Below are 26630 nucleotides of genomic sequence, written 5' to 3' on the forward strand. Positions count from 1 at the left end.
TTTTTAATGTTTATTTTTGAGAGAAAGAGAGAGAGCACAAGCGAGGAACGAACAGAGAGAGGGGGGGACGCAGAATCCCAAGTAGGCTCTAGGCTTGTGGGGCTGGAACCCACGAATGGTGAGATCATAACTTCAGCCAAAGTGGGACACTTAATCGACTGAGCCACCCAGGTGCCCCTTGTTTGATTTGGTTTAGTTTGGCTTGGTTTTTGTTTTTTAAAGCCAGTTTCTCAAGCTTCCCCTGAAGCAATGCATTTTCCCTGAGCACTGATTGAGAAATATATGTCAATTCAGACTTCCGAATGTGTTAACCGAAAGAGTTTTTTCAGTGCCTCTTTCACATCCTTATTCCTCAGACTATAGATCATGGGGTTCAACATAGGGAAGAGCACAGTATAAAATGTGGACACCATTTTGTCCCTCTCAAGGGAATAGCTGGAACTTGGGCGAGAATAGATGTAGAGAATGGAGCCATAGTACAAGGTGACAGAGACCAGGTGGGAGGAGCAGGTGGAGAAGGCCTTGCGGCGGCCCCGGGCGGAGCGAATTCTTAAGATGGCAGCGATGATGAACAGGTAGGAGGCGAGGATGAGCATCGTGGGGGTGATGACATTGGAGGCCAGGAGGAAGTAGAGCACAGCCTGGTAGCTCTCTCTAACATCACACGCCAACTTCACCAGAGGTGGGACATCACAGAAAAAGTCATCAATGACATTGTCACCACAAAAATCCAATGTGAATGTGTTGCTGGTGAGTATTATTGCATTGACAAAACCTCCAGTGTAGGAATATGTAACCAAACAGATGCACAATGTCCCTGACACGGACTGAGCATAAAGCAGAGGGTTAGAAATGGCCGCGTAGCGGTCATAAGCCATGGCAGCCAACAGGTAACACTCACTGTATGCCAGCCCAGCAGAGAAGAAGAACTGAGATACACAGCCAGCAAAGGAGATGCTTTTGTCTTCAGAGATACAGGTCATGAGGATCTTTGGGGTGTAGACAGAGGAATACCAGAGATCCAAAAAAGACAGATTCCCAATGAAAAAATACATGGGTGTGTGCAGCCGGGAGTCATTACAGATCAAAACTATGAGGGTGGTATTTCCTACCACAGTCAGAGAGTACACACCAAGGAATACCGCAAACAGGACCAGCTGCATCGTTGGGTCTGTGGTGAAACCCACCAGAATGAACTCAGTCACCGAATGATTGCTTCTTTCCATGACTTAAGGAGATACCATCTACAAATGAAAGAGTGAAGAGTTTAACACCCTCAGCGATACTACAGGAGATCCTTCTCTGTGATAGGGTAAGGGATATCAGAACAGGAACCTTGCCTGGCTAGGGCAGGTGATGGGAATTTTTGAGTCTCAAAATATTCATTTCAATGAGATGCATTTAACAATAGGAAAGCTTGAGTGATCTTGGGGCCTTATTCATTTTTTTTAAGAAAATAGTTCTTGAGCCCCAGGTTCCATCTGAGCATTGGGATATAGCAATGAGGACAATAGGGCTGACCCTTATTCTATGGAGACTTTATTTAGAAGGGAGGCATACGTAATAAATAAACAAATAAGTGTAGAAATATTTTCAGTTAATTTTAGAAATATTAAGAATATAAAACTGGATGGTGGAGTGAAAATGAATTGGGAGAGGAGCTGATTAAACTTAGACAGTGAGAGGAAACATTCCTTTCAAGTTGTTCAAAGTCCATGAGAGATGGGAAAGTCCCCGGGGTTTGGAAGGTGGTAACATTTGAAAAACGGCACAATATACGACCCCAAAATATGGCATTTTGACATATTTTTCTTTTTCATTAATGTTGTAGCATGTATCATTACTTTGTTTTTATTGACAAATAATATTCCTTTATATAGATATACCATATTATTTTACCCATTCATCAATTGATGTATATTTTACTATCAGTAATTTTTGCCAATTATGAATAATGCTGCTATGAACCTTCCTGTAGAAGTTTTGTACAGACATGTGTTCATTTATAATTGCTGAGTCACATGGTGTATCTATATTTAACATTTTGAGAAACTACAAAACTGTATCTCAGATTAGCCCTGCCATTTTTCAATCACATCGGCAAAGTACATGCATTCCAATTTTTCCTTATTCTAGTACAAATTATTGTTTTTTTTGATTTTAGCAATCCTATCGGGTGTGAAGTGGTATAATATTGTGGTTTTGATTTACATTTTTTTTTAATGCTTAATTTATTTTTGAGAGAGAGAGACACACAGACATACAGTAGGAGCCAGGGAGGGTCAGAGAGAGAGGGAGACACAGAACCTAAAGCAGGCTCCAGCAGAGATCCTGACATGGGGCTCAAACTCGTGAACCACGAGGTCATGACCTGAGCTGAAGTTGGATGCTCAACCCACTGAGCCACCCAGGCATGCTTGATTTACATTTTCTTAATGACTAATGATGTTAAGCATCTTGTCAAGTGCTTATTGGCTATCTGTTTATCTTCTTTGGAGAAAAATATTCAAATCTTTGCTCATCTATTAATTAGTTGTGTTTTTTTTTTGTCTTTTATTTCTTGAATTGTAATACATCTTATATTCTGGATACAAGTCTTTGATCAGATATATGATATGCAAATATATTTTCTAATTCTCTGTTATCTTTTTATTTTTTTCATGGTCTCCTTTGATGTACAATAGTTTTTAAATTTCATAAAGTCCGATTTATCTTTTTTCTTCTTCTTTGTTCTTGGTGTCTTATTTAAGAAACCATTGCCTAACCCAAGTTCATAACAGTTTGCTCTGTTTTATCCTAAGTGTTTTAGTTTTAGTTCTTACATTTAGGTCAATGATCGATTTTGAGTTAATTTTTGTATATGGTGTGAGATAGGGGTCCAACTTCATTCTTTTGAGTATGCATATCTAGTCCCAACAGCATTTGTTGAAAAGACAATTTTTTCCCCACTGAATTGTCTTGGTACCCTTGTCAAAAATCTGTTCATCATTATATGTTTCCTACTGTTCTTGTAACAAATTACTTTACACTTAATGGGTTTAAACAACAAAAATATATTATCTTGCAGTTTTGTAGGTTAGAAAGAAATCCAACATGGGTCCAACTGGGCTGAAATCAAGAGGTAGGCAGGGCTGTATTGTTTTCTGGAGGCTGTAAGGGAGGATCCATTTCCTTGTCTCTTCCAGCTTCTAGAGGTTGCCCACATTCCTTGATTCATGGTTTCCCTTCTCCATCTTCAAAGTCAGCACCATTGTATCTGTATGGCCAGTTTTCCATAGTTACATCTTTTGGCTCTCAACTCTTGTCTCTTTGTACTTTTAAGGACTCTTGTGATCACATTCAGCCTAGGTGATTATCCAGGACTATCTATTTTTTTAATCAATTAATTAGTTTATAACAATATTTAATGTACATTTATTCTTAACATATAGAACATACAAAGATTTTTTACTGAATAAATGATATTCATTAAGCCAGAGGAAAAGGAGGAATTTACATGAAGTTTTTTTCTCTACTTTTTTTTTAACTACATTATCTTCAAATACAGATGTGGATTCTTAACACTGAAAAATCTTTGAAGCTGTGTTTTTTCCTTTTAGTTGCATTTTTTTTTCCTTTTTTGCTTGTCCTGGTAACTGTTTTATAAATCAATCACTATGCAACCATTTCTACATCTTGAGATTCATGAAGCAAGTTGTGGTCAGCTGCTCTCTTGAAATACAGCATGACTTCATACATACAGAAACTTGTACATTACCCTCTTTTCTTGTTTTTATTTTTGTTTTTGTATTTTTTTCTTGTGTGTGTGGGGGCAGGGGGGGACATATGGCCCTAATGAAAAAGAAACTAAAAATTCTGTACTTAAAAAAAAATGAAGGTATGTTTAATGTACAACTTGTATACACATCACAGCCAATAAGCAGTAAAAAAAAATTTTTTAATGATTATAGGAATTGTGAAGAACTGTCATGTAAAAGGTCAATGGGTAACAGACAAGACAACAGTGGTGAGATAATCAGGATAATCTACTTTAAAGTCAGGTGATTTGCAACTTTAATTTCCACTTCCATGTAATCTAACATATTCATGAATTCCAGGGATTAGACCATGGGCATTCTGGGGAGACTTTCCCCTACCTACCAAAACCAGAGTGTAAAGATTTATTTCTGGGTTCTCCATTCTATTCTACTGATCTTTATGTCCATCTTTCTGCCGGTACCTCGCTGTCCTAATTACTGTAACCTTACAGTAAGTTTTGAAATTGCTCTTAGCTTTTCTCTTTAAAGTAATTCTTGGGGCCCCTGGGTAGCTCAATCGGTTAAGCATCTGACTCTTGATTTCAGCTCAGTTCATGATCTCATGGTCTATGAGACTGAGCCTCAGGTTGGGTCTGTGCTGTCAGCACAGAGCTTGCTGAAGATTCTCTCTCCTTCTGTCTGTGCCCCTCCCCCACGCACGCTGTCTCTCTCAAAGTAAGTAAATAAACATTTAAAAAAATAAAATAAAATAATTTTTATCTTCCTTCGGCCGCCCCATATACTTTAGTTCTCTTCCACAGTTGCTTCTCTTTGTTCAAACTTGCATATAAAAAAAATTAGGTTTTCTCACTTCTTGAGATCTTCATTTCCTTATGAGCGCCACGTCCTGTAATATTTATATTAAATATATTGTATGCTTTTGTTCTGTCAATCTGTCTTATGCCAATTTAATTCTCAAGCCCAGCCCAAAACCCTAAAGTAAAATTTTGCCTCTCCTACACAGTTTTCTTCCACAATCACAGAAAGAGGAGCCTTTGGCACATTTATCATAAGTCCCAGTGAGACAAACAAATTGAGAATCAGAGAGAAATTTCAGAGTGGAGATCAATAGATTAACCCATCTGGTTATGTCAGGTAGCAAAATATGTGATGTCATCCTAAGTCTTTTAGGTCTAAAAGCCTGGGACTTAACATTATTCTCTAGATTTTATAACAAGCCATGTACAATGTTTAAAAAGACACATCCCAGCTTGATATCGTTTGTAGTAATAATTCTCAATTTTATCACATTCAGAAACTTCCATTTTAAAACAAACATTTAAAATAATTTCTTTTTATGGTCTTAAAATGAAATTTATAATTAATATAACCTATAACCTATGTACAACGTATGTGTGTGTATGTATATAAAATATGCCAATTCGAAGGTAAAGCGATAAAAAAAGAAAAGTAGCTCATAATGTAACTCTGATAATAGTTATAGGATTTATTCCAAAATAATGTGAATTTCAATATGTAAATTCTGGAACACTTGGTGAAATAGAATCATCACATATGTATTAGTGATTCAGATATCAAGAGTGACATTTCCATTAGTGGTAAGATTTTTCTGACAAGGTGAATAATTCTTGATAAAGTTCCAAACAAAATTAATGGCAATCTTCCCTCAATTTTGAATTCTTAGGCGGGTTGACTTATAGTAAAACCTTGCAAAATATAGTGTATACTTGTAAAGTGGGGTAGATGTCAAACTGACGTAATTATAAAGATCTTTTTTCAAAGCACAAATGTCCATGAAGACACCAGATGTAAAGAGTGGAACAGTTGTTTTGGTTGGAAGTTCCCCATACATGCAAAATATTTTCATCCTTGTCTGCCGCTTATTATATAGGGCCTGTGATCTTTGTGACAGTCAAGAATCCAACCACACATTTCAAAAATGTGCCTTAAAGGATGTTATCACTCTGGGAAGAAACTCCACTCCACAGCTTTGTATTTTACTTTGTAGACTTTTGTACCTTTTTTTTTTTTAATGCTTATTTATTTATTTTTGAGAGACAGAGAATGCAACCAGGGGAAGGACAGAGAGAGAGAGAGAGACACAGAATCTGAAGCAGGCTCCAGGCTCAGAGTTGTCAGCACAGAGCCCGATGTGGGGCTTGAACTCAACAAACCGTGAGATCATGACCTGAGACGAGGTCGGAGGCTCAACCGACTGAGCCACCCAGGTGCCCCACTTTGTGACTTTTGTAGGATTCCTCTGGGAAAATGTGAAGAAATGGAAAATAACTGGAGAATATCTGAGTGGTAACTTTCCACTTTTCATGGGCCTACAGGGTTACTGGGGCCACACAGAGATAAGAGCCCATTAAGATATAAATTTCATGAGAGCAGGGATTATTGTCTGTTTCATTCATTATTATACGCTTATAACTAGAATAATATCTGATATATAATAGACACACAATAAACATTGAATGAATGAATGAATGAATGAGCAGCCCTGAGTTGGAAAAAGAAACAAACCAAAAGAATTGCTTTTCTGGGTGGCTTCTAAGAAATAGCGGTGATGTTATTCTCACTCTTTATCGCTGGAGTCTGCCTGCCGTTGCAATGTTGTGAATCCTCCAGGAGTTGCAATGTGTTGCCAAATGTTACACATTTAAGGACAGGAGCTGTAAACAGATCTACTCTGCCTGCTAATGCCAGTGCAAAAACAAGTAGGGCACACGTTTCCTTGGGTAGAGAGACCGGCCTGAAGAGTTGAGTTCTATTTTCCCGATCAGATCACAGTCATCTGGCTAATTAATTGCTAACCAGCTAACATGTTATTCTTCCTAACTAAAGTTATGCTTTCCTATTATACGGTAAATCACGTATTTCCGCCTGTAATTACTCGAATATAAAGTGTGTGTTTAGAGAGATCTCCTTGAATTCTTCTCAAAAAATGCCATCTGATGCTATGCTTTGTTAAAGCATTTCAAGCGGGAAGAAATTTGAACTTTTTTGGATGCCCTTGGCCTTCAAGAATCTCTAATAATCTCTGCTACTTCATTCTGTTGCCCCAGTAGCTCTGTAGATACTAAGAATGTTTTTCTTTCCCTTGTCCTTTCTATAAATGCTGATCACCCTTTTTTTTTTTTTTTTTTGGTCTCATACTAAGATATGCTTTTTCTTCCTGTGAAGTCAGCAGTTTCAGAAGCTACGATAGGAAGGTGGTGAAGATACTTCAAAAGAGGCTTTTTCTTTAGCATTTATGATATCTTAGTATGCACATGACCATTGCCCTGGTTGTGAGGAACAAGAGAAAATTTCCATCTACCTCTAACATCTGGATCAGACAACTTACCTAAAATTATCAGCGACACCGTCATTTCCACGGGATTCAAATTGGCTGGCCTCAGGCACTTTTATATCGCTTTCCGAATCCCCAGAGTTGTAGACTCCTGTAACCTCTCAGGATTTCATAAGCTTGAGAAATAACGAACAAGACAATTAAACAAAATTGTGTGTTGACAAATTGGGTATTATTTAATATTGGAGAATTCATTTTTTGAGACTGGGATTCCCTGGTGAAAATGTAATCAGTCATAACTTGCATTCTCATTTTCTCTTGACTTGAGTAGAAGATAAACTAAGCCTATATGTGGACATATATTACATATAAAATATATATTAATATATATACATCTGCATATTAAAGCACCTATGCTCAACAATACTGATATTTTTGTTAAGTGTTGAATACCTTTCTTTTCTCCTTCCAAATCCATTCTCCATCTTTTTAAACTCCTCTTTTGCTCTAGGATACTCAGCCATATTAACTGTATCGGTGGGCTTCTTTGTTGTCTGTCTACTTCATGGATTTAGCCAGCGGTTATCATTGGTGGGGAACAGAGTGAGGTCCGAGTGGTTTTCTCCAGTCTTCGTTCTTGCAAAGATGTCACAGTGGGCTGCATCCCTAGACCTGGATCATAACTCCTGCCAGGTGACCCGTTTCAAAGCCCTCCCTCCATTACTCAAGACTTTTCTGACTTCATGCAAAAATAAAAAAGGTGATAGATGACTCTCAGAAGTTACTGGTTTTAGAGTTAGTACACTATTCTTTGGGAGTTCCTTATACCATGTGCATTTCTTTGTAATAATCCCTTTGTAAACCCTCCCCAAATTAATCAGTTTATGTGTCCATCTGTTACTTGCCAGACACTGGTCCTAAAAGTGGTACCGGGAGATAATACAATTGGGATTGGGTTGTTCATGTATTTGAAGGTGGGACAGATAAACCCATCGTGGTGGGAAACGGGACAGTGGTAATCTATTGCATTTAGTAGCATCAAACTTACTTCAGTGATCACCAGTGGCATCATGGAAAAAAGGACAGGCAGAGGGCAAGGCATTTTTTCTGTGGCACAGAGGCATGCAAATAGACATTATAAATATCACGTGGTGATTTGGCTTCTGCTGCAATTTAAACCTAGACTATCTAACTAAAACACAAACAGCCATATTGCAGTGAATAACTCTCAGAGACAAGATGGCAGGAATTTCCAAATATAGCACAAACTCTAGGCGGTAACCAAGTATTTTGCTCAGACATTCGTGGCAATGTCTCATGGATTAGGTGGTTCTTCAGATGTGAAGCATATGGGAAACCAACCAAGGTGAAATTTGTCTTGCCAATAAAAGTATTTTGTTTTTACTCGGATAAAAACTATTTCGGGATGTTCTAATGGGGAAATACAACTTACATAATTCTCTGACCTAAGCTGGTTTACAGCCACTGAAAACATTGACTAATGGTGAGGCACGGTTACTCTGAGGAAAGCCCCTGAAACTGAGCCAAGGTTTACACCATACATCTTCCTCCAAGGCTTCTTGTGAATGGCTTGCAGCCATTTACGATGGTAATCCCACATTAGGAAAACAGAAGCACCCAGATCTTGTGTGGGATGTTAGATATGGCTCTGAACTGACACTAATCTGCAGAGATGGAAAACACCTGAGGTACATACTTGCCAGGGACGGTAATTCAGACGACGTCAAAGATAACTTTGGCCTGAATGCATCTGTCAGTAGGTCCAGGGGAACTCGGTATACAGCTGATCGTTATTTACCCAGACCCAGAAATAATACTGTTACAGATATACAAAGTGAAACAGAATCCTCATTTTAGTTACATTCGCTGGCTCTTGGAATGAAGGTTATTAAATTCAAGCTTCAAGGGTCAAGTAGAAGCTGAAATTGCTCTAAGTCAGTAAACAAAATTTCAACCTGAGGGGAAGTACAGAGATTAGTGTTTCCATCAAAGACTTGGAAGATACATGGGGGTGGGGATCCCAATTCATTACTCTTAAATCTCTCTCTCTCTCTCTCTTTTTTTTTTTGGTCTGGGGGGAAAGGGATTGAGAATCTGCAAGGTGGAGATCATGAATGAGCACGTTACAGATAGACATTTGGAGATAAGATGCAGAAAACAGTAATATTGCCCTTGCGAAATAAAATGGAGGGAGTCAGTTTGCATTAAAAACAATTTGGAATCCTTGGCCGCCTCAGTGGCCCAGTCGGTTAAGCGTCCGACTGGCTGCAGCTCAGGTCTCAAGATTTGTGGGTTCGAGCCCTGCCTCAAGCTCTGTGCTGACATCTCAGAGCCTGGAGCCTGCTTCAGACGCCGTGTCTCCTTTCTCTGCCTCTCCTGCACTCATGCTCTGTCTCTCAAAAATAAATAAACATTAAGGAAAAAAATTGTATCCTCACAAATCTGTACTACTGAACAGGCTCACCCTGGCACGAAGCAGATGTCGCCTTTGAGGGATAAACAGTGTGTTTCGACATCACTGAGTTTGTGGGAGAGCCTGAGAGGCTGGTTGGTTTCATTGTACCTGCAGGTGATAGATTTTGTTGGAAGACGTCGTAAACCCCTTGCGTTCACACATATGTACATGATTCTACCCACACGTGCATGTATTGATTGGGAGGCTGCCACGAAGCAGGTGGCTGCCGTGACATGCTCTGTGAACGTTAGTCCACTTCTTTCTCCACACACTCCAGTTTCTGCTACACAAGCCCTTGCACAAATGGCCAGAGCAGCTGGAACGGCTTAACAAGATGGCTTCTTCACCAAGACTGATTTGGCTACTTCCTCTGTTAGGTATCCCAAATGCCAACAGCAGAGATCACAACTGTGCCTCTGATATATATGACGTCATTTTCTGGGAGGATTGTGAATCACTTGGGTAGCAGGGTGATTCGGTTAGACTGCATCTTCCTAATCCAAAAGTATAAAGTTAATGGCTTTCTTTCCAGGAATAATCACATTTTGGGAGATTTATTGGCTTTATCCACCCATTTTCTGCCAGTTTTTTTTTCTTGCCAGCACCTGTAGATGTAGCCTTTTTCATGAACATGATATGTCACCAAACATTGCCTCTACCAAGAAAAAAACATTAAATGGCAAAGGAATAGTAACAATTTCCTCCAATCCACAGAAATAGTTGACTTTACTTTCAGCCCCAACATTCGGAAGCAATTGTCCTGATCAAATCTTTAAAAGGCTAGATGAAAGCTCAGTCGTGGTTGGTAAGGTGTCCTCGCCTGTTTTAAAACAGCGGCCAGTAGATGGCTTCATTTTTCCCTTATCAAGAATGTACATCTCTACAAACCAAGGGGATGAGGTTGGCACGGTGCCTGTGGTGGCCGGGAAAATGAGCCTTTCAAACTCCAAGTATAGCAAGTAGAAGGTCCTGGCTGAAATACATTCCCTCATTTGTATCAAGGTCATGCTCCCCACAGACTGCTCCCTGCTGATGACCGAACACAGCAGGGATACCAAGGTAAGACTGTCTTTCTTAGGCATTGGATGCCTTTGATGGCTAATTTTGGCTCAAGTACCTCCTAGTAACCTTAATGAGCTTATCACAGATGGATCTAGGTCTAGGATGCCTTTTCCTCTCTTTCCTTGCCTCTCTTCTTCACTTGTGTTCAGATTTGCCTTGTTATTTACTGGTACTTCTCGCTTCTGTCTCCTTGCCATTTTCCCTTACACAAGCACACCTATTTCCCCTAATAAAATCCTGGGACTCTTAATTCTATCTCAGTGTTTGCTTCTCGGAGGGCCCTGACTACCACTACTTCTTTTACTGTGGCATAAAATAGCACACAAGAATTTAATTTCCCTACTCATAACCTTATACGCAGTATATTTGGAATCAGCGTCCACAAGGGTGGAATACCCCAAAGGAACACCGAAATGCCCCAGAGGATTTAGTGTTATATTTCATAGTATCCCCTGGGCCTTATCTTTCAAAGGAAAAGTACTGCAACCAAATTAAAAGAAGATGACCAAAGGCTCAGACCTAATAGGAAGAAAATACAGACAGCTTATCTGCTCTCATCCAGCTGAGGTGTTGAGAGTGAATGAACCAGAGTAATGCAAGAAGTGAGGTAGAAAGTTGACTCTTATAAAATATTGGATTTATTAAAATGTGTTTATCTAAATAATACATCTTAGAAAGCACTTTCTTTTAAACTTCAAACTTCACTTGTGATTTGAGTAATGAGACTCCCTTAGGAATACATAGTGTAATTATAAGTTACTATGGGAGATTTTGAATGTTTCACAGTCATGAACTGCAGATGAATCATTCCTTCTGTGATTAAAAACCTTCCTGCCAAACTTAAAAATATTCGAAAACGTTTCCTGAAACACCAATGCCTCATATTTAATTACATGTGTATTATGTGTATAATTACATGTGTATTTGTATGTCTTTCTAAGATTATTCCTAGCTATGCTTTACCTTCTTACTAGGGCCTTACTGGTGTCATTTAGGCTTGATTCTGGAGTTGAGATACTTTTCCGTACACATTATGACTCTACAATTAGGCCAATGAAAATTAACGGTATCTGGGTATACCAATTACATTGGTAATTATTTGGAGAAGAGGACTTGATTGCTTCTCCTGAAAGGATTAAAATAGGAGTTCTTGATAAGGAGTTTGAGCATTTTTATCGTAGTTAAAAATCGGGATTTGTGACATTAGGATGTCTTTGTTTTGTTTTGAGAGAGAGAGAGAGAGAGAACACACACATGCATGTGAACCTAAGTGGGGCAGGGACAGAGAAAGAGGGAGAGAAGGAATCTTAAGCAGACTCCACGCTCAGCACGGAGCCCGACACCGGGCCCACTTCCTGAGATCATGATCCTAAGATCATGACCTGAGCCAAAATCACGAGTCAGAATTTGAACTGACTGAGCCACCCAGGTGCCCCAACATTAGGATGTTTTAAGAAGGCTGATTACTTCAGTTTTACTTTTTTGAACTAATGTTCTCTGGAATGATGTATTTTCTAGCTTCCTTTGATCAACATGAAACAACTGACTTTCTGTCACTGTAATACACCGATCAGATCTGTTAAGATTACTCCAAAATAATATGGTTTATAGGAATTTTACTATTTTTCATGAGAAATAGAGATCTTTTAGACAATGAGAGTCTGAGTTGGCATACATAGCTTTCCATTTTAGAACACTGTCAAAGTCAAACATGTTGGATCAGTCTTTTCTACTCTGCATGGAGCTCTTACATTTTGGGGGACTACTTGCCAGAATTTCACTTTCTTGCATTTTTATCTTTACCACTGCTTATCCCAGTAGAAACGAGAATATATTCGTGTTTCAGTGACATGAGTTATATTTACACCACCTCACTTTTAAAAAATCAAAATTAGATGCAACTCATCATATTTACCCTTTTGCTTTATCACTACCTGTGTGTATCACCCGTACAAGTCTTTAAGTAGTGGGTAGTCATAGACTTTTATTTCTCAAATCGGTTCATCTTACTGTAGTTATTATTCTTTTTCATAATAATTGTGTCTTGATGCTCAGGATGTCACAATTTGGGTGTAGAAGTCCTTGCAACTTCACCCTTGTAAAATAAAAGAGGAACTCTGGTAGGTATACAGAAATTTACAAAAATCGTATCTATGGAAACTTGACTGGTTTTTCCTTAACTGAGGGACACATGTAAGAAACATAGATTGGGGAGGCCTTGCTTGCTGAATTTTGTTGTGCCAAGTTATTTCATGGGTGACTCTAGATCGTTGCACTAATGCTTGGGGGCAAAAAGTACATATATAAATGCTTAAGAAATTCTGTTAAGGGAATAGAAAGTGATAATTTTAACTAATTCATTGTCATAGAAAGATACTAAAAATTAACTTAGCACATTTGTTCCTGTTTTTAGAAAATAAATATTTAGATACTATTCTATATATATCAATCAGCCATAAATAGTCTCATGCTAACGGAGCGAGCTGTTTTCTCACATTATGAAAATAGAGGAGAGTTTTTGTTTTTAAGATTTTTATTTGTTTTTAATCTAGAGTAACATGAAATTCAATACAAGTTCTTATATTTTATGTTTAAATTCTGTCTCCTAAATTCCCCTAATTTTCTCTTAGGTCTCTTGAATTGTCATGTATCAAGGTGCAAATTCTTTAACTTGCATTGTGAGAATTCTTCATCATGATGGAACACAATGGCAGCTCTTCTTGAAATATAATACCTGATCAACAATTGTCCTTGCATCTCCTCCGAAAGAGAGAGTCTTGATTTATTTAATGAGTTTATCCAGAGCCTCTTTCACATCCTTATTTCTCAGGCTATAGATCATGGGGTTCAACATGGGGAATACCACAGTGTAAAATGTAGAAACTATTTTGTCCCTGTCCAAAGAATAGCTAGACTGGGGACGAGAATAGATGTAGAGAATGGAGCCATAGTACAAGGTGACAGAGATCAGGTGGGAGGAACAGGTGGAGAAAGCTTTGAGGCGGCCCTGGGTGGAACGGATCCTCAAGATGGTGGCAATGATGAACAGGTAGGAAGCGAGGATGAGCACTGTGGGGGTGATGACATTGGAGGCCAGAAGGAAGTAGAGCACAGTCTGGTAGCCATCTTTTTTGCCACAAGCCAACTTCACCAGGGGAAGCAAATCACAAAAAAAGTCATCAATGACATTGCCACTACAGAAGTTCAAGGCAAAAGTTCTTTTGGTGATAATAGAAGAGTTAGTAAAGCCACCAAGGTATGAAGATACTACCAAAGATGCACATAGCTTTACGGACATAGCCTGAGAATAAAGCAATGGCTTTGAGATGGCCATGTAGCGGTCATAAGCCATGGCAGCCAACAGGTAACACTCACTGTATGCCAGCCCAGCAGAGAAGAAGAACTGACATACACAGCCAGCAAAGGAGATGCTTTTGTCTTCAGAGATGCAGGTCATGAGGATCTTTGGGGTGTAGACAGTGGAATACCAAAGATCCAGAAAAGATAGATTCCCAATGAAAAAATACATGGGTGTGTGCAGCCGGGAGTCTTTACAGATCAACACCATGAGGGAGGTATTTCCTACCACAGTCAGAGAGTACACACCAAGGAATACCGCAAACAGGACCAGCTGCATCGTTGGGTCTGTGGTGAAACCCACCAGGATGAACTCCGTCGCTGTGTGATTGCTTCTCTCCATGGCTCACCTAAGAGGAGAGAAAAATAGATTTCAGCTTGCATTATTGTGCTGAATAAATGGAAACTATACCGAATAAATAAATTATATATACTAGAGTTTAATTTTTAATTTTCATTTTTTTTTTAAATCTCCTGACCATTTCTCTTCCCTGGACTCCAGACTCACAGATCCAAATCCCTACTTAACATCTTTTACAGGAGTTATACTGGAAGTTTCAAAAAAATACTGAATTCCAGCAGTCCTTCCTCAGCCTGTTTTGCTCTCAGACTTCTCCACTGCTGTGGAGACGTAATGTAAATGGCGTTATCCCTTTTTAGGGAAAATCAATTACTACTCTCGACTCTTCTTTTCCTTTTACACTGTAACCAACTAATCAGCAACATCTTGATTCTACCTTCACAATGTATCTAGAACCTGAAGAGTGTTTCCAAGCTCCAGTGGTTGCTAGGCTAAAACCACTCTGACCTCTCGTGGGTGTTACCACAGAGCTTCTAATGGTTGCCCTGCTTCCTCCCTCCTTCCATCCTTACCCCACTTGGCTCTTTGAAAGAGGCAGGCAGAGTGATCCTGCTAAAACACCAGTGAGACCATGTTACTCTTCTGCTTCAAACACTCTGGTGATTTCTCAGCTTATTCAGAGTAAAGCCAAAATCCTTACAAAGGTGGACTGGCTTATTGCCTCTCTGCTTCTGACTCCTACTGTCGGCTCCAACCTTGCCACCTCCTTTTAATTCTTAGAATAAACAGGGATACTCTGAGGCTTTGGAACTGCTTCTCCGCATGGCTAGGATGCTCTTCCTCAGTCTGTCTTTATAGCAAACAGTTTTCAAGTGTTAATCACCACTGAAATTACCACCGTTCAGATGTTCCTGATCACCATATTCCAAGCTACTCCCCTGGCATTTCTTGTATCCCTTTTGTGCTTTATTATTCTCCCTAGCACTGCTCATTATCTAATGTTATGTACGTCTTTTCTCTTCTCTATAATGTTTTAAAAAAAGAAACAAGGAGCCAAAGAAAGGGTCGTTGGCCCCCTGGGAAGCAAATCAAGATTTAATTACCATTTCAACATACCCTAGGGATGTGACCTTTAAATTTAAAAAATATATACATTCTTGAGAGAGAAAGAGAGAGACAGAGACAGAGGGAGAGACAGAGCATGAGAGGGGGGTCAGGGCAGAGACAGAGAGAGGGATACTTAGAATGTGAAGCAGGCTCCAAACTGTCCCCACAGAGCCTGACATAGGGCTCAAACTCATGAACCATGAGATCATGACCTGAGCAGAAATCAGAGGCTTACCCAACTGAGCCATTCAAGTGCCCAGGAATGTGATCTTTTCTTTTAATAGTCATTCTGAAATTCCCCAGATCAGCACTAGTGAAATCATCTGCATGATAAAAGCCCTGTTTTTCCCTTTTCCCCAAAAAAGGTGTTCTGGCCTAACACAATCCTTTCTTTCTTTTGCTAATAACTTCCTTGCCCCACCCTCCTTCCTACAAAAAAATGTTCCTTTCTGGGCGGCTCCTGGGAGCCTCCATGTACTTGCTGGCTGGGCTGCTACTTGATTCGTGAATCACTTGATAAAGCCAATTAGACCTTCAACTTTACTCAACTGAATTTTGTTTCTCAACAATATACCCTTTCTTGCCTGTTGTTGATGGAAAAAAAATATACCAATTCAATGTTTATCTCATATTCACGTGTAGGTTATTATGAAATTTTATGGGCTGTTTTAAACGTGACACTTAATGCAAATGGAGAACAGTTGTACAGCTGGGCAAAATCTTTGAAAATACAGATCCATGAGACCTAGAAGAGAGTTTCATGTGGGAAATGCTTGAAAACTCCCGGACTCAATCTTCAACTTTCAACTTATTTTCTTTCTTTCTTTCTTTCTTTCTTTCTTTCTTTCTTTCTTTCTTTCTTTCTTTCAAGTTTATTTATTTATTTTGAGAGACAGAGAGAGAGAGGGAGAGAGAAAAATCCCATGCAGGCTCAGCACTGTTAGCACAGAGACTGATGCGGGGATGAAACTCAAGAACTGTGAGATCACGACCTAGGCTGGGGTCAGATGCCTAAGTGACTGAGCCACCGGGGTGCCCCTCAGCTTAGTATCTTCTAGTTTGATCGTTCTCTGGTTGTCATCATTATTTCAAAATCTGATTGTTTCTAAACCTAATGGTGAACAATATTCAATATTTTATTTGGAGTCAAGCACTGTTGTTAGTGCTGCAAGTACATTACTTTACACATTCTCATAACATCCATCAGAGGTATATTGACAGATTAATAGCAGTAATTTACAGACGACCAAGTTCGGTGTAAATAAATAGCTAGTAAGTATACAATTAGTAAGTGGTGTTGTCCTACTCCAGAGACTGCTAAGCCATCTCCTTTCATATTTGATATTAGTTAACAGTTGCTTGTGGGATCCATGGGTCTCTCTTTTTTTGGTTATAACACCTTAACTCCAAACCAATAGGACAATGCTGACAGATTCAGATGCTGTCACAGGTTAAGGACCTTGGACATGTCGGGTCAGGTAAATGCTTCTAAGTAATACCCAAATCACCTGGCAGAGTCCTTTATCTCATATTTACAGGCAATCCTGATTATGAGCATAGAAACGATCTACTTACCTTGTCCAGAATGAAGACACTTAAACTCACAGGCCTGAAACTCAGTCACAGCCAACAAAGGACCATGTTGTAGATCCAAGTATCTTATATTTGCTCAGGATCCCCAGTGTATTTGATTCCTCAAACACCTCAGGGGTGTAGGCTTTGAAAGTGACTAAAAGGCAATTAACCAAAAAGTGTATTAACTTTGGTAGTAGATTCTTTTTTTTTTTAATTTTTTAAGGTTCATTTATTTTTGAGAGAGAGAGAGACAGAGCACAAGAAGGGGAGGGGCAGAGAGACTGGGAGACACAGAATCTGAAGCATGCTTCAGCCTTTGAGCTGTCAGCACAGAGCCTGTTGTGGAGCTTGAACTCGGGAACTGTGAGTTCGTGACCTGGGCCGAAGTTGGACGCTTAACTGAGCCACCCAGGCGCCCCTTCATGTAGTAAATTTTTATTTAGTGAAAAGAAAAAAGGGAATGGTTTTAAAAGTAATCATAATTATTGTGATATTTTGAGAAACTACTCTTTGTAAAACACCTTCACGGGAACTTTATTTGATTGCCAAACAACTTTATGAGGTAGGTATTACAGTTCCTATTACAGACAAGAAAATAGATCCAGAATACTTAACCAACTTCCCCAAGGCAAACTTGGAAGTCAGTGCAGTCAGGATTTAACTCAAGGCAGCATGATTATAAAATTCATAGGCTTTCCCCTAAACCAATGCGTACTTTGGAGAAACATAATCTTTGAGTGTCTATTCAGCTATGACCATAAAGCTTTAGAAGAGGACTTTATTATCCTGAGTGTTTATACAGATGGATTTTGCAACAAAATATCTCCAGTCTCATTTTTCATCAACTTGTTACTCAATTTTTAAATGACAAGAAAGGTGTCATCTTGTATTGTCCCTAAAGGCAACATGTCAAGTTTTTCCATTATCATCCTAACAATATTTGCTGAATATTTAGGATGGCCCAGGCACTCCACTGAGTGTTTTATTGTATTTTTTAAATTTGTTTTAGCTTATCTATTTATTTTGAGAGAGAGAGAGAGAGAGAGAGAGAGAGAGAGAGAGAGAGAAAGTCAGGGAGGGGAAGAGAGAGAGGGAGAGAGAGAATTCTAAGCAGGCATTGCACTGTCAGTGCAGAGCCCTATGGGCAGCTCACACTCATGAAGGATGAGATCATGACCTGAGCTAAAACCAAGAGTCTGATGCTTTACCAACAGAGCTTCCCAGGTGCCTCTCCACTGAGTGTTTTAAAAGTCATGTCAGTTTAACCTTCATGATGATCTTGTGAAGTAGGAGTGATTACTATTCCCATTTTACTGATGAGCTATTTGAGATAGAGGAATGATTGTACATACTTTGTTCAAGGTTACAAAATTTGAGGCTTAGAGAGGCAAGATTCAAGTTCTCTCACTGCATATCATCCGTCCCCAAATCTACATAGCTATACAGCATTTACTATGTTCTAGATGCTCTGTCAGGCACTATGGACAAGAGAGAGAACTAAGGGATGGACCTGATTTCAAGAAAGGTGTAGTTTATTGGGAGAAACCCAGTCTTTGAAAACAAAGAATCGCCATAGGTTCTAATTGGATGATCTATCATCACTGATAGTGGGAGGCAGGCCAGACTGGAGAGCTGGCGAGGGGCAATGAGGGAAGTGTTATGTGTATGTGCTGTGGCAGGTTTTACACATGAGGGAGGAACATATTTCTTGGCTGAAGATGCATGGAGACTTACCATGTGTGAGGGAGGGATTTCTGGTAAAGAAAAAGAAACTACAATCATCAAGGTATAGAGGCAGGACGTGGAATGGAGAGTGGAAAGTTGTCCAAAGTTTGTCAAACCTGTCCAGAGTATAGAGTGTCTTTTTGTTGGAATGATGTTAGATGAGATTGCACAAGGCTAATGCCACATTCAGAACATTCTTGAAGACAATGGCTTAACCTGGACCAACGTTAAAATGCTTAAAATGTTAGAGGCTATGGAAAAACTTGGTGGTGTTCAGGAGGCAACTAGCACTGCCTGAATCAAAACGTGCCCAGCAAGTACAAATAATGAATGCAGAGATACTCCACTCCACCCAAAATTCAAGATCAGAAAAATGAAGAGAGGGTGGCCCTCCTAAAAATGAAAGTGATGAGGGGCACCTGGGTGGCTCAGTCGGTTAAGTGTCTGATTTTGGCTCAGGTCTTGATCTCCTGGTTTGTGAGTTTAACCCTGCGTCGGGCTCTGTGCTGACAGCTCAGAGCCTGGAGCCTGCTTCAGATTCTCTCTCTCTCTCTCTCTCTCTCTCTCTCTCTCTCTCTCTCTCCCTCTCTCTCTGCCCCTCTTCCACTCACTTGCACACACACACTCTCTCTGAAAAATAAATAAACATTTAAAAAATTTTAAAAAATGAAAGTGATGACTGGAGATTATAAAGCAAATCAGTGGGCATGGCTGAGTCAACAGTCAGTGCCTCTGACTCCATGTTCTGTGTTCTTTCTACTACAGTAAATTCCTGCTAAACATTCCCCCACCGTGACAAAATCCGTCCTCCTTTTAGGCATTTTTTCTGTTAGTCATATCATGAAGAGAAGGGGCAAATAACTCTTGACTTCCCAAACTTCATGCCCTAACCCACCCAGTCCTCCGATAAAGATGATTGGTAACCTAGTGAGATGGGGCGTGGGTGGAATGGAGACAGTTTCATAGTGCAGTGGGACATCGGTACCCCAAGGGACACATTTTGGCTAGGGATGTCTATGTTTCTCCCCACAAACTCTGCACACTCACATATATGCATACTCTTCATTTCTTCATTTGCAGTTCAAAGGATGTTCAATCGTGAGATATTTACACTTGCTGTTCATTCTGCTTAGAACATTCTTTGCCTCCTTTAGTTGTGCAAAATATATCATCTTCTTAGAAAGGTCTTTCTTGATCACCTTCTTCAAACTTGTGCCCTGTGCACACCGCTTCCCCCTCCCCCCCCCCCCGCCCCGCCCCAGCACTTTCTATCCCTTACCCTGCTTTATTCTTCAGAGCGATTACCATCTGGGTTACCATATAATCGACTATGTTATTTCCTGTCTGTCTCTTTCCACTAGGATGTGAATACAAGAAGGGCTTGTTCTGTTGCTTGTTTTTTTTCACTGCTGGATGCCACTGCTTAAAACAACATCTACCACAGAGAAGGCATGAATAATATTAGCTGAATGGATGAGTAGACAGACTCCTCTAATTCTCAGAAGCATGTCAATTAAATCCACATTCTGGTTTGCCTTAATGATGGCATTTAAGCCTTCGAGGACTTCTTTGTCATTCCATATGACCTGTAATCACAGAAATCTCTGAGCATTCTGTGCTAGTCACAGGCATGCAAAGAAAAATCAAGGACAAATAGTCAAAGACTACACAGTCTGACCACCGAAATACACACATTAATGGCACTTCAAAATAGAGTGTATTCGTGAGAGGGAGGGTTGTTTCCATTTAAGCAGCAAATTCTTTCATGTTGAAGAGCTACAAGGAGGCATGTCTTTGAAATGAAAGGTGGCCACAATTTGGACGGTAGTCCAAGCAGAGACAGCACTGGGCCTTTGGGCTGATGACAGGGATTCAAGTTTGATCTTACTGCTTACAGTTGTTGGAAGACCTTGCACAAGTTACTGGATTATGCCAAACCTTGTAAAACAAGACTTTTAGATAGGGCTGTTGTAAAGACTGAAGAATATAATATTTTTAAGCTGGTATTGGAAGGCCGGGCACATGAAAGATGCTTATGATGTCAGTGGCCCTCCAATTCAGAGAACTTAACTATCAACTGCTATAGGGCTTGGCTGTAGTTTCTCTTAGACAAATTTTAGCAAGTCAGCTCTTATTAGAATGCCATTATTAGAACTTACTAGAACTGTTATTAGGCCAGCAGTCCTCCTTTACAGAGCTGTGAAGATGAAATGAACTAATATATATTTGTGCAGAGGCATTTTGCAGGAGAGCATATTTGGGGAAGCAATATGGGCTCTTGAACGTGAAATACAGGGTCACACAGACTTGAGCTGAGTTCTAATTCCAATCCTTTATAACCTGGTCACCTTTGAACCCTTAGTTAATCCTCCTGAGAATCAATTTCCTCATGTGTAGTGTAACACACTTTTTATCTGAAATAATGCATTTCTATAAGATTATGCAGCTATTTCTGAAACACAATGTATTTTTAAGGAAATTAGAAGGTATTTGACATCCGATAATGGCTATTAGGGGTTGAGCATTAAATATTACATTGGTTATTGATGTCATATGATTATGAAGTAGCAGAATTGTCAATATTATGCAAAAGAGTAAAGAGAATACAATTGGTGGCAATATAGCCCCTCATTACCTTTGCTGTTTTCCTCTGCTAGTCAAGCCTACTCTCCTCGGGCACGAGCCTCTCTTGGTGACTCTGGCTGTCCTCCCTGTTCTGCTGACTTCTTTATTTCTCTGTCTTACACACCATTGCTTTAACAATAATTATGGATGTGTTGGGTCATTGGTATCTTTGGGAACCTGAACTCTGTGGGTCTTGAAAGTACTCAAACCTACAACACACACATGTACAACAAAAGACTGAACATATTTCCATTGTGTTTCCCTGGAGACTAAACATGGACTGTAGGTCACAGGTTCAAGTTTTACTTTAAGAAAGGACTTCTCTGCTGGCCAGTCTTATGCAGAGGCTACGGCAAGCTGCCAGTAAGCATAAGCTGTTATCTAACATTCTTTTTAAATGGATCTTCTGTCTTTCCATCCCTTGGGAAAAACATAAATTTTAGAAGAAATTACACTTCTCATGATTTGCTTTGAACCTGAGTCTAGGGGGTTCTCTTATTCTGCCTCTAGGGCTCTTGAGGGCCTCACAAAAACTTACTTCTTTGGGAAACAGTCTCAAAGTTATTTTTTTTTTCCACTTTTGTGTCAATTATATAGTTTTATTTTTCCATTTCTTCCTTTATTGCAAATTTCCCTTTATCACCACAAATAAGAGAAAAAGCTGTCTTATTTATTTATTTTTTTCCTCTAGCTGTTTCAGAAATTGCTATAAAATGAAGATAGGGCATGAAAATGTGGCTTTGGACTTCCTACCATATATAACAGGATGTAAACAGCTATTGAACTGTTGTGGGAAAAAAATAAATTTCTATGACAGCAGTAATCACTGAACCGCACAACTTATCAAAATGCATAGCAAGACCCTATTCCAACATTCTAATATTCAAGTCAGTCAGCTAGTTCTCGAATTTTCTACAATAGTTGGTAGATCCTGTTAAAAGAAAACCATAGGCCCCAAATGGAGTCACTTATGTTAAGGCCCCATGTCAGCAACCAAGATTCGATGCCGAACCTAACTACAGTTTCAACTCTACTCCCCCTGCATCAGAAGGTAACCTTCAACTAGTCAGCATGAAATTACCTGGTCAGCATTAGTGAGATACTCCTCCGGATAGACTCCTTCTTTCCATTCCCTGTAGGAAGGTGACCTTGCCTAAAACAATATATTCTTTGCTAATAGTTTCCCTTTTCTACTTCCTTCCTACTTTTAAACACTTCTTTTCCTACAGCTTGACAGAGCTCCTTTCTATTTGCAAAGTGATATGCTAATTCATGAATCATTTAAAAAAGCTGATCTTTGATCTTTCAAATTACTCAGCTGAATTTTTGTTGTTTCACAATCTCAAGGGGTTTATATCCATGGAATTCCTCATGGTTTTAAAGCTTGGGGGAATGGCAAACAAAGCAATTAAAACTATGCATGGGCAAAGTCAGGTCAACCTTATTTAATAAAGACTCAAAAATATTTTGTTTAGAGACTGTAATTCCCCAGTGATAGATTTATTTGACCATAGTTTTTCTTCACATTCTATATTGAGTTTTGCTGAATCCATCCATATATGTAAAACAGATATGATCCATATATATAAATATAATATATATATTTATATTAATATTATTTATTTATTATTTATTTTATATTTTTTATATTTATGTATTATATTTTATATTTATATTATATTTATATTTTATATTATTTATTATTTATTTATTTATTATTATTTATAAAATATTTTTATAAATATAATATTTATATTATAAATATAAATATTTATAATATTTTATAATATATAAAATAATATAATATAAATATATTATAATATATAATATAAATATTTATATATTTTACATATATTATATTATTGTATTAATATTATCAGTATTAATTATTAATAATTAATTATCAATTAATTATTAATATTATATTTTATATTATATTATAATAGATAATATACATATAATATAAAATAATATTTTATATTATATTTATAAAATATTTTTATAAATTTTATATTATAAAATATAATATTTATATTATTTATAAAATATATATAAATATATACATATATAAAAATATAAATATATATATATATATATATATATATATATATATATATATATATATATGGATCGACTACTGATAAACACACAGGTACCGATTTTGTAAGCAGCAGCAGTTAGGTCCCAAGAAGATGAAAGACACATAGCTTTCTGGACATAAGAAAAGTCATTTTAGGCCTCTGGTCATCTTGTGAAAGAATCTATAAGTCATTGTGTTCTGCTAAACAGTCATTATCAGGCCTGGAAATAATCTAATCATGCCAGGGACAACAAATCAGTGGTAAAACTCCCAGTGCTGATTCAAAAGTGAAGACTGCCCTGATATAGACTCTTGAATTATCTTTTCCAGATTTGAACCCCTGTGAGCCCTCAGATACCTCAGATACCCAAGCAACTGGAGCCAGTATATCGATGATGCAGACCTTTTGCTGGCTCTTGTGACTTTGGCAATCTTATGATTGCCACCTGCCCCAATTCCACGTTGGATTCCCCATTGCATAAGCCCCTTGGTGAATGTGTAGGCACCCTTAGCTTAGAACGTCTCCGTTTTTATAAGTCCAGGAGGCACTGCTTTGGGAAAGACACCTGGTGTTCTCCTTTACTTGTTACAAGTAAAACCCTTCCTTTTGCTACTCTTTGGCTTTGCTGTGTTTTTTGGCTTCACATCCACCAAGAGGCTGACCCAGTTTCGGGTAACAATATTTCCATAGGCAGTATACTAAGTATATTTTCCATTTTCCCTTCTACATGGACTGCCATCCTTTGCCACTCTATCTTCTGCTCCAGGAGACCAACCTGTATGAACTGTATCAGTCAATTTGGCCACTGGGGGAAGAGCTAACAGAAGAAAAGAGATGGTTTAGAACATGTATTCCCAGACTCTGTCCCTGCACAGCCAATCGAGGCCACATTAATCCCTAGATCAATGCCACAGTTTTTATCCCATCTTCCTCACGAAAAAATCTTTCTCTCCCTCTCTTTCTGTGTTCTGATAACGGCTCTTTCCCCTTCTCCTTCAGGCTCACATGTAGTAAAATTCTGTGTCAAAGGACTAGTCTGTCCTTTGTGGCTTTTCCATACTCCATTCACGTCTTTATAATAGTCCCTCTATTAAGTCCTCTTCAATTTGGGCCATCTGATTCCTGATACGACTCTGACTGATATGGTAATTAATATGAGGAGTAGCCTAAAATGATACCCTTAAACTGGTTGCTGAGATTAGTTTGATTACATATTTAAAGAATGTGCAGATACATCATTTAATAGGGAAATGAGACACTGGTAAGCCATGGCATGTAGTGGCATCATGATAATTTTTTATGTTATTTTTAATTTAAATTTTAGTTATTTACCATAAACAATGTTGGTTTCAGGAGTAGAACTCAGTGGTTCATCACTTACATTCAACACCCAGTGCTCATCACAACAAGCACCCTCTTTAGCACCCATCACCCATCTAGCCCATCTCCCACCCACCTCCCTCCAACAACCCTCAGTTTGTTCTCTATCATTAAGAGTCTTTTGTGGTTTGTTTCCCTCTTTACCTTTCCTCGTCCCATATGCTCATCTGTTTTGTTTCTTAAATTCCGCGTAATGAGTGAAATAATGTGCTATTTGTCTTACTCTGACTGGCTTATTTCATTCTTTCTTAGAGCTGAGTAATATTCCATTGTATATGTGTGTATATATATGTATATATACAGACACCACATCTTGTTTATCCATTCAACAGTCGATGGACATTTGGGCTCTCTCCATAGTTTGGCTATTGTTGATAATGCTGCTATAAACATCAGGTGTTGCAGGCTCTAAGTCTCAAGCTCTCTTTTGTGTAGCAAAAGAGCGGGATGCAGGATGAAAAGTGAGAGATGGCTAATGTCCCGGAAAATATAAGAACCCCGAACAAGGGTCTTGCCCCATATTTATTAAGATCAGAAGGCTTACAAACATAATGGGCATGCACAAAGAGACAAAGAAGCTGGGAACATTAAGTTGGGGTTTTGAATATATATGGTGTTTGGGGTTTGGGTCAATATAAAACAAAATCCTGGCGCTGGGAAGATGGGCAGATGGTTCTTAATGGCATACAGGAGGCGCCATGTCTGTTACCTTAGCTAGCCTAGGGGATAAGACAGATAGGGGAAATAACTTCAGGGTTAACAAGGCACCTTTTCTGTTGTTAACCATCTCCACTCTGGGCTGCTTTACCTTCAACACAGCGGTCTATAACTCAATGTACCTGTTTACCTAACTTAATCCTTCCCTCCTGTGAAAGCAACTTTCTGCTATGGTGCTAAATTGGGGTGGGGGGGTGGGGCGCTTCTGCCCTGAACGCCTAATCTTGCTTACCTCATATACCTTTGTATTGGGTGCCTTTGTGCCCCTCTCTATTCTGGGACCTTTACCCCTCCCTCTCTATTCTGGGGGCTCTGCACCTCCCTATTCTGGGGTCAAACTCTGGGTTTGAGTTTACCCAAACTTGGGTGTGATCATCCTATGACTTTGTACTTCTTAATGCCTTGTTAACCCATTGGTATAAGCCCAGGGATTTCTAAGCTTATTCCCCACAATCAGGGTGCATGCGTCCCTTTGAATCAGTATTTGTGTATCCTTTGGATAAATACCTAGTAGTGCAATTGCTGAATTATAAGGTAGTTAGTTCTATTTTTAGTTTTTTTGAGAACCTTCATATCATTATCCAGAGTGGCTGTGCCAGTTTGCACTCCCACCAACAGTGCAAGAGTGTTCCCCTTTCTTCACATCCTCACCAGCACCTGTAATTTCTTGTGTTAATCATTACCAGCAACGTCACAGCTTGAAGGGCAGTAAAAGAGCAAAGCACTGAAAAATCAACTGGCGTTAGGATTGATCACAACCACAATAGCATTGATTGGAAAAATCATAGGGTCTTTTGAACCCCAAACTGTGATTACCTGATGGTAAACATGAAAGTGCATTTGGAAAGCTTCCACTGTGGGTTTGAGGGAGCTTCCCATTTCCATTAATCCTTTAGGAAAGATATGGCTGAGGTCCAAGCCAGGGACTGATTGTGAGGACTGCAGAGAAGCAATACCAATGACATTGACCTTTGAACAACACATGTTTGAACTGTGTGGATCCACTTAACATGCAGATTTTTTTCAATGAATACAGGAAGTGTTGTGAATATATTTTCCCTTCCTTGTGATTTTCCTCATAACATTTTTTTCTCTAACTTTATTGTAAAAATACAGTATCAAATACATAGAACATACAAAATATGTGTTTATGTTATCACTAAGGCTTCCG

At 38.8% G+C, this 26630-nt stretch overlaps 2 protein-coding genes across 2 annotated transcripts; both read right to left on the reverse strand.

Annotated features, from left to right (window-relative positions):
• Window positions 1–290: 290 nt before the first annotated feature.
• Window positions 291–1226, reverse strand: LOC109245320 (olfactory receptor 1013-like). Its single transcript, XM_019412625.1, has one exon. It carries the CDS (start codon window positions 1224–1226, stop codon window positions 291–293), a length of 936 nt encoding a protein of 311 aa, XP_019268170.1.
• A 12147-nt stretch (window positions 1227–13373) lies between these two features.
• Window positions 13374–14291, reverse strand: LOC109245319 (olfactory receptor 9G1). Its single transcript, XM_019412624.1, has one exon. It carries the CDS (start codon window positions 14289–14291, stop codon window positions 13374–13376), a length of 918 nt encoding a protein of 305 aa, XP_019268169.1.
• Between the last annotated feature and the right edge of the window lie 12339 nt (window positions 14292–26630).

Source organism: Panthera pardus, unplaced genomic scaffold, assembly GCF_024362965.1.
Source record: "Panthera pardus isolate Hobbes unplaced genomic scaffold, ASM2436296v1 HiC_scaffold_12, whole genome shotgun sequence".
Lineage (NCBI taxonomy): Eukaryota > Metazoa > Chordata > Mammalia > Carnivora > Felidae > Panthera > Panthera pardus.

Bases quoted from the DNA above. Each gene is read 5' to 3' on its own strand.
- LOC109245320 (XM_019412625.1), bottom strand. From the start codon at position 1,226: ATGGAAAGAAGCAATCATTCGGTGACTGAGTTCATTCTGGTGGGTTTC.
- LOC109245319 (XM_019412624.1), bottom strand. From the start codon at position 14,291: ATGGAGAGAAGCAATCACACAGCGACGGAGTTCATCCTGGTGGGTTTC.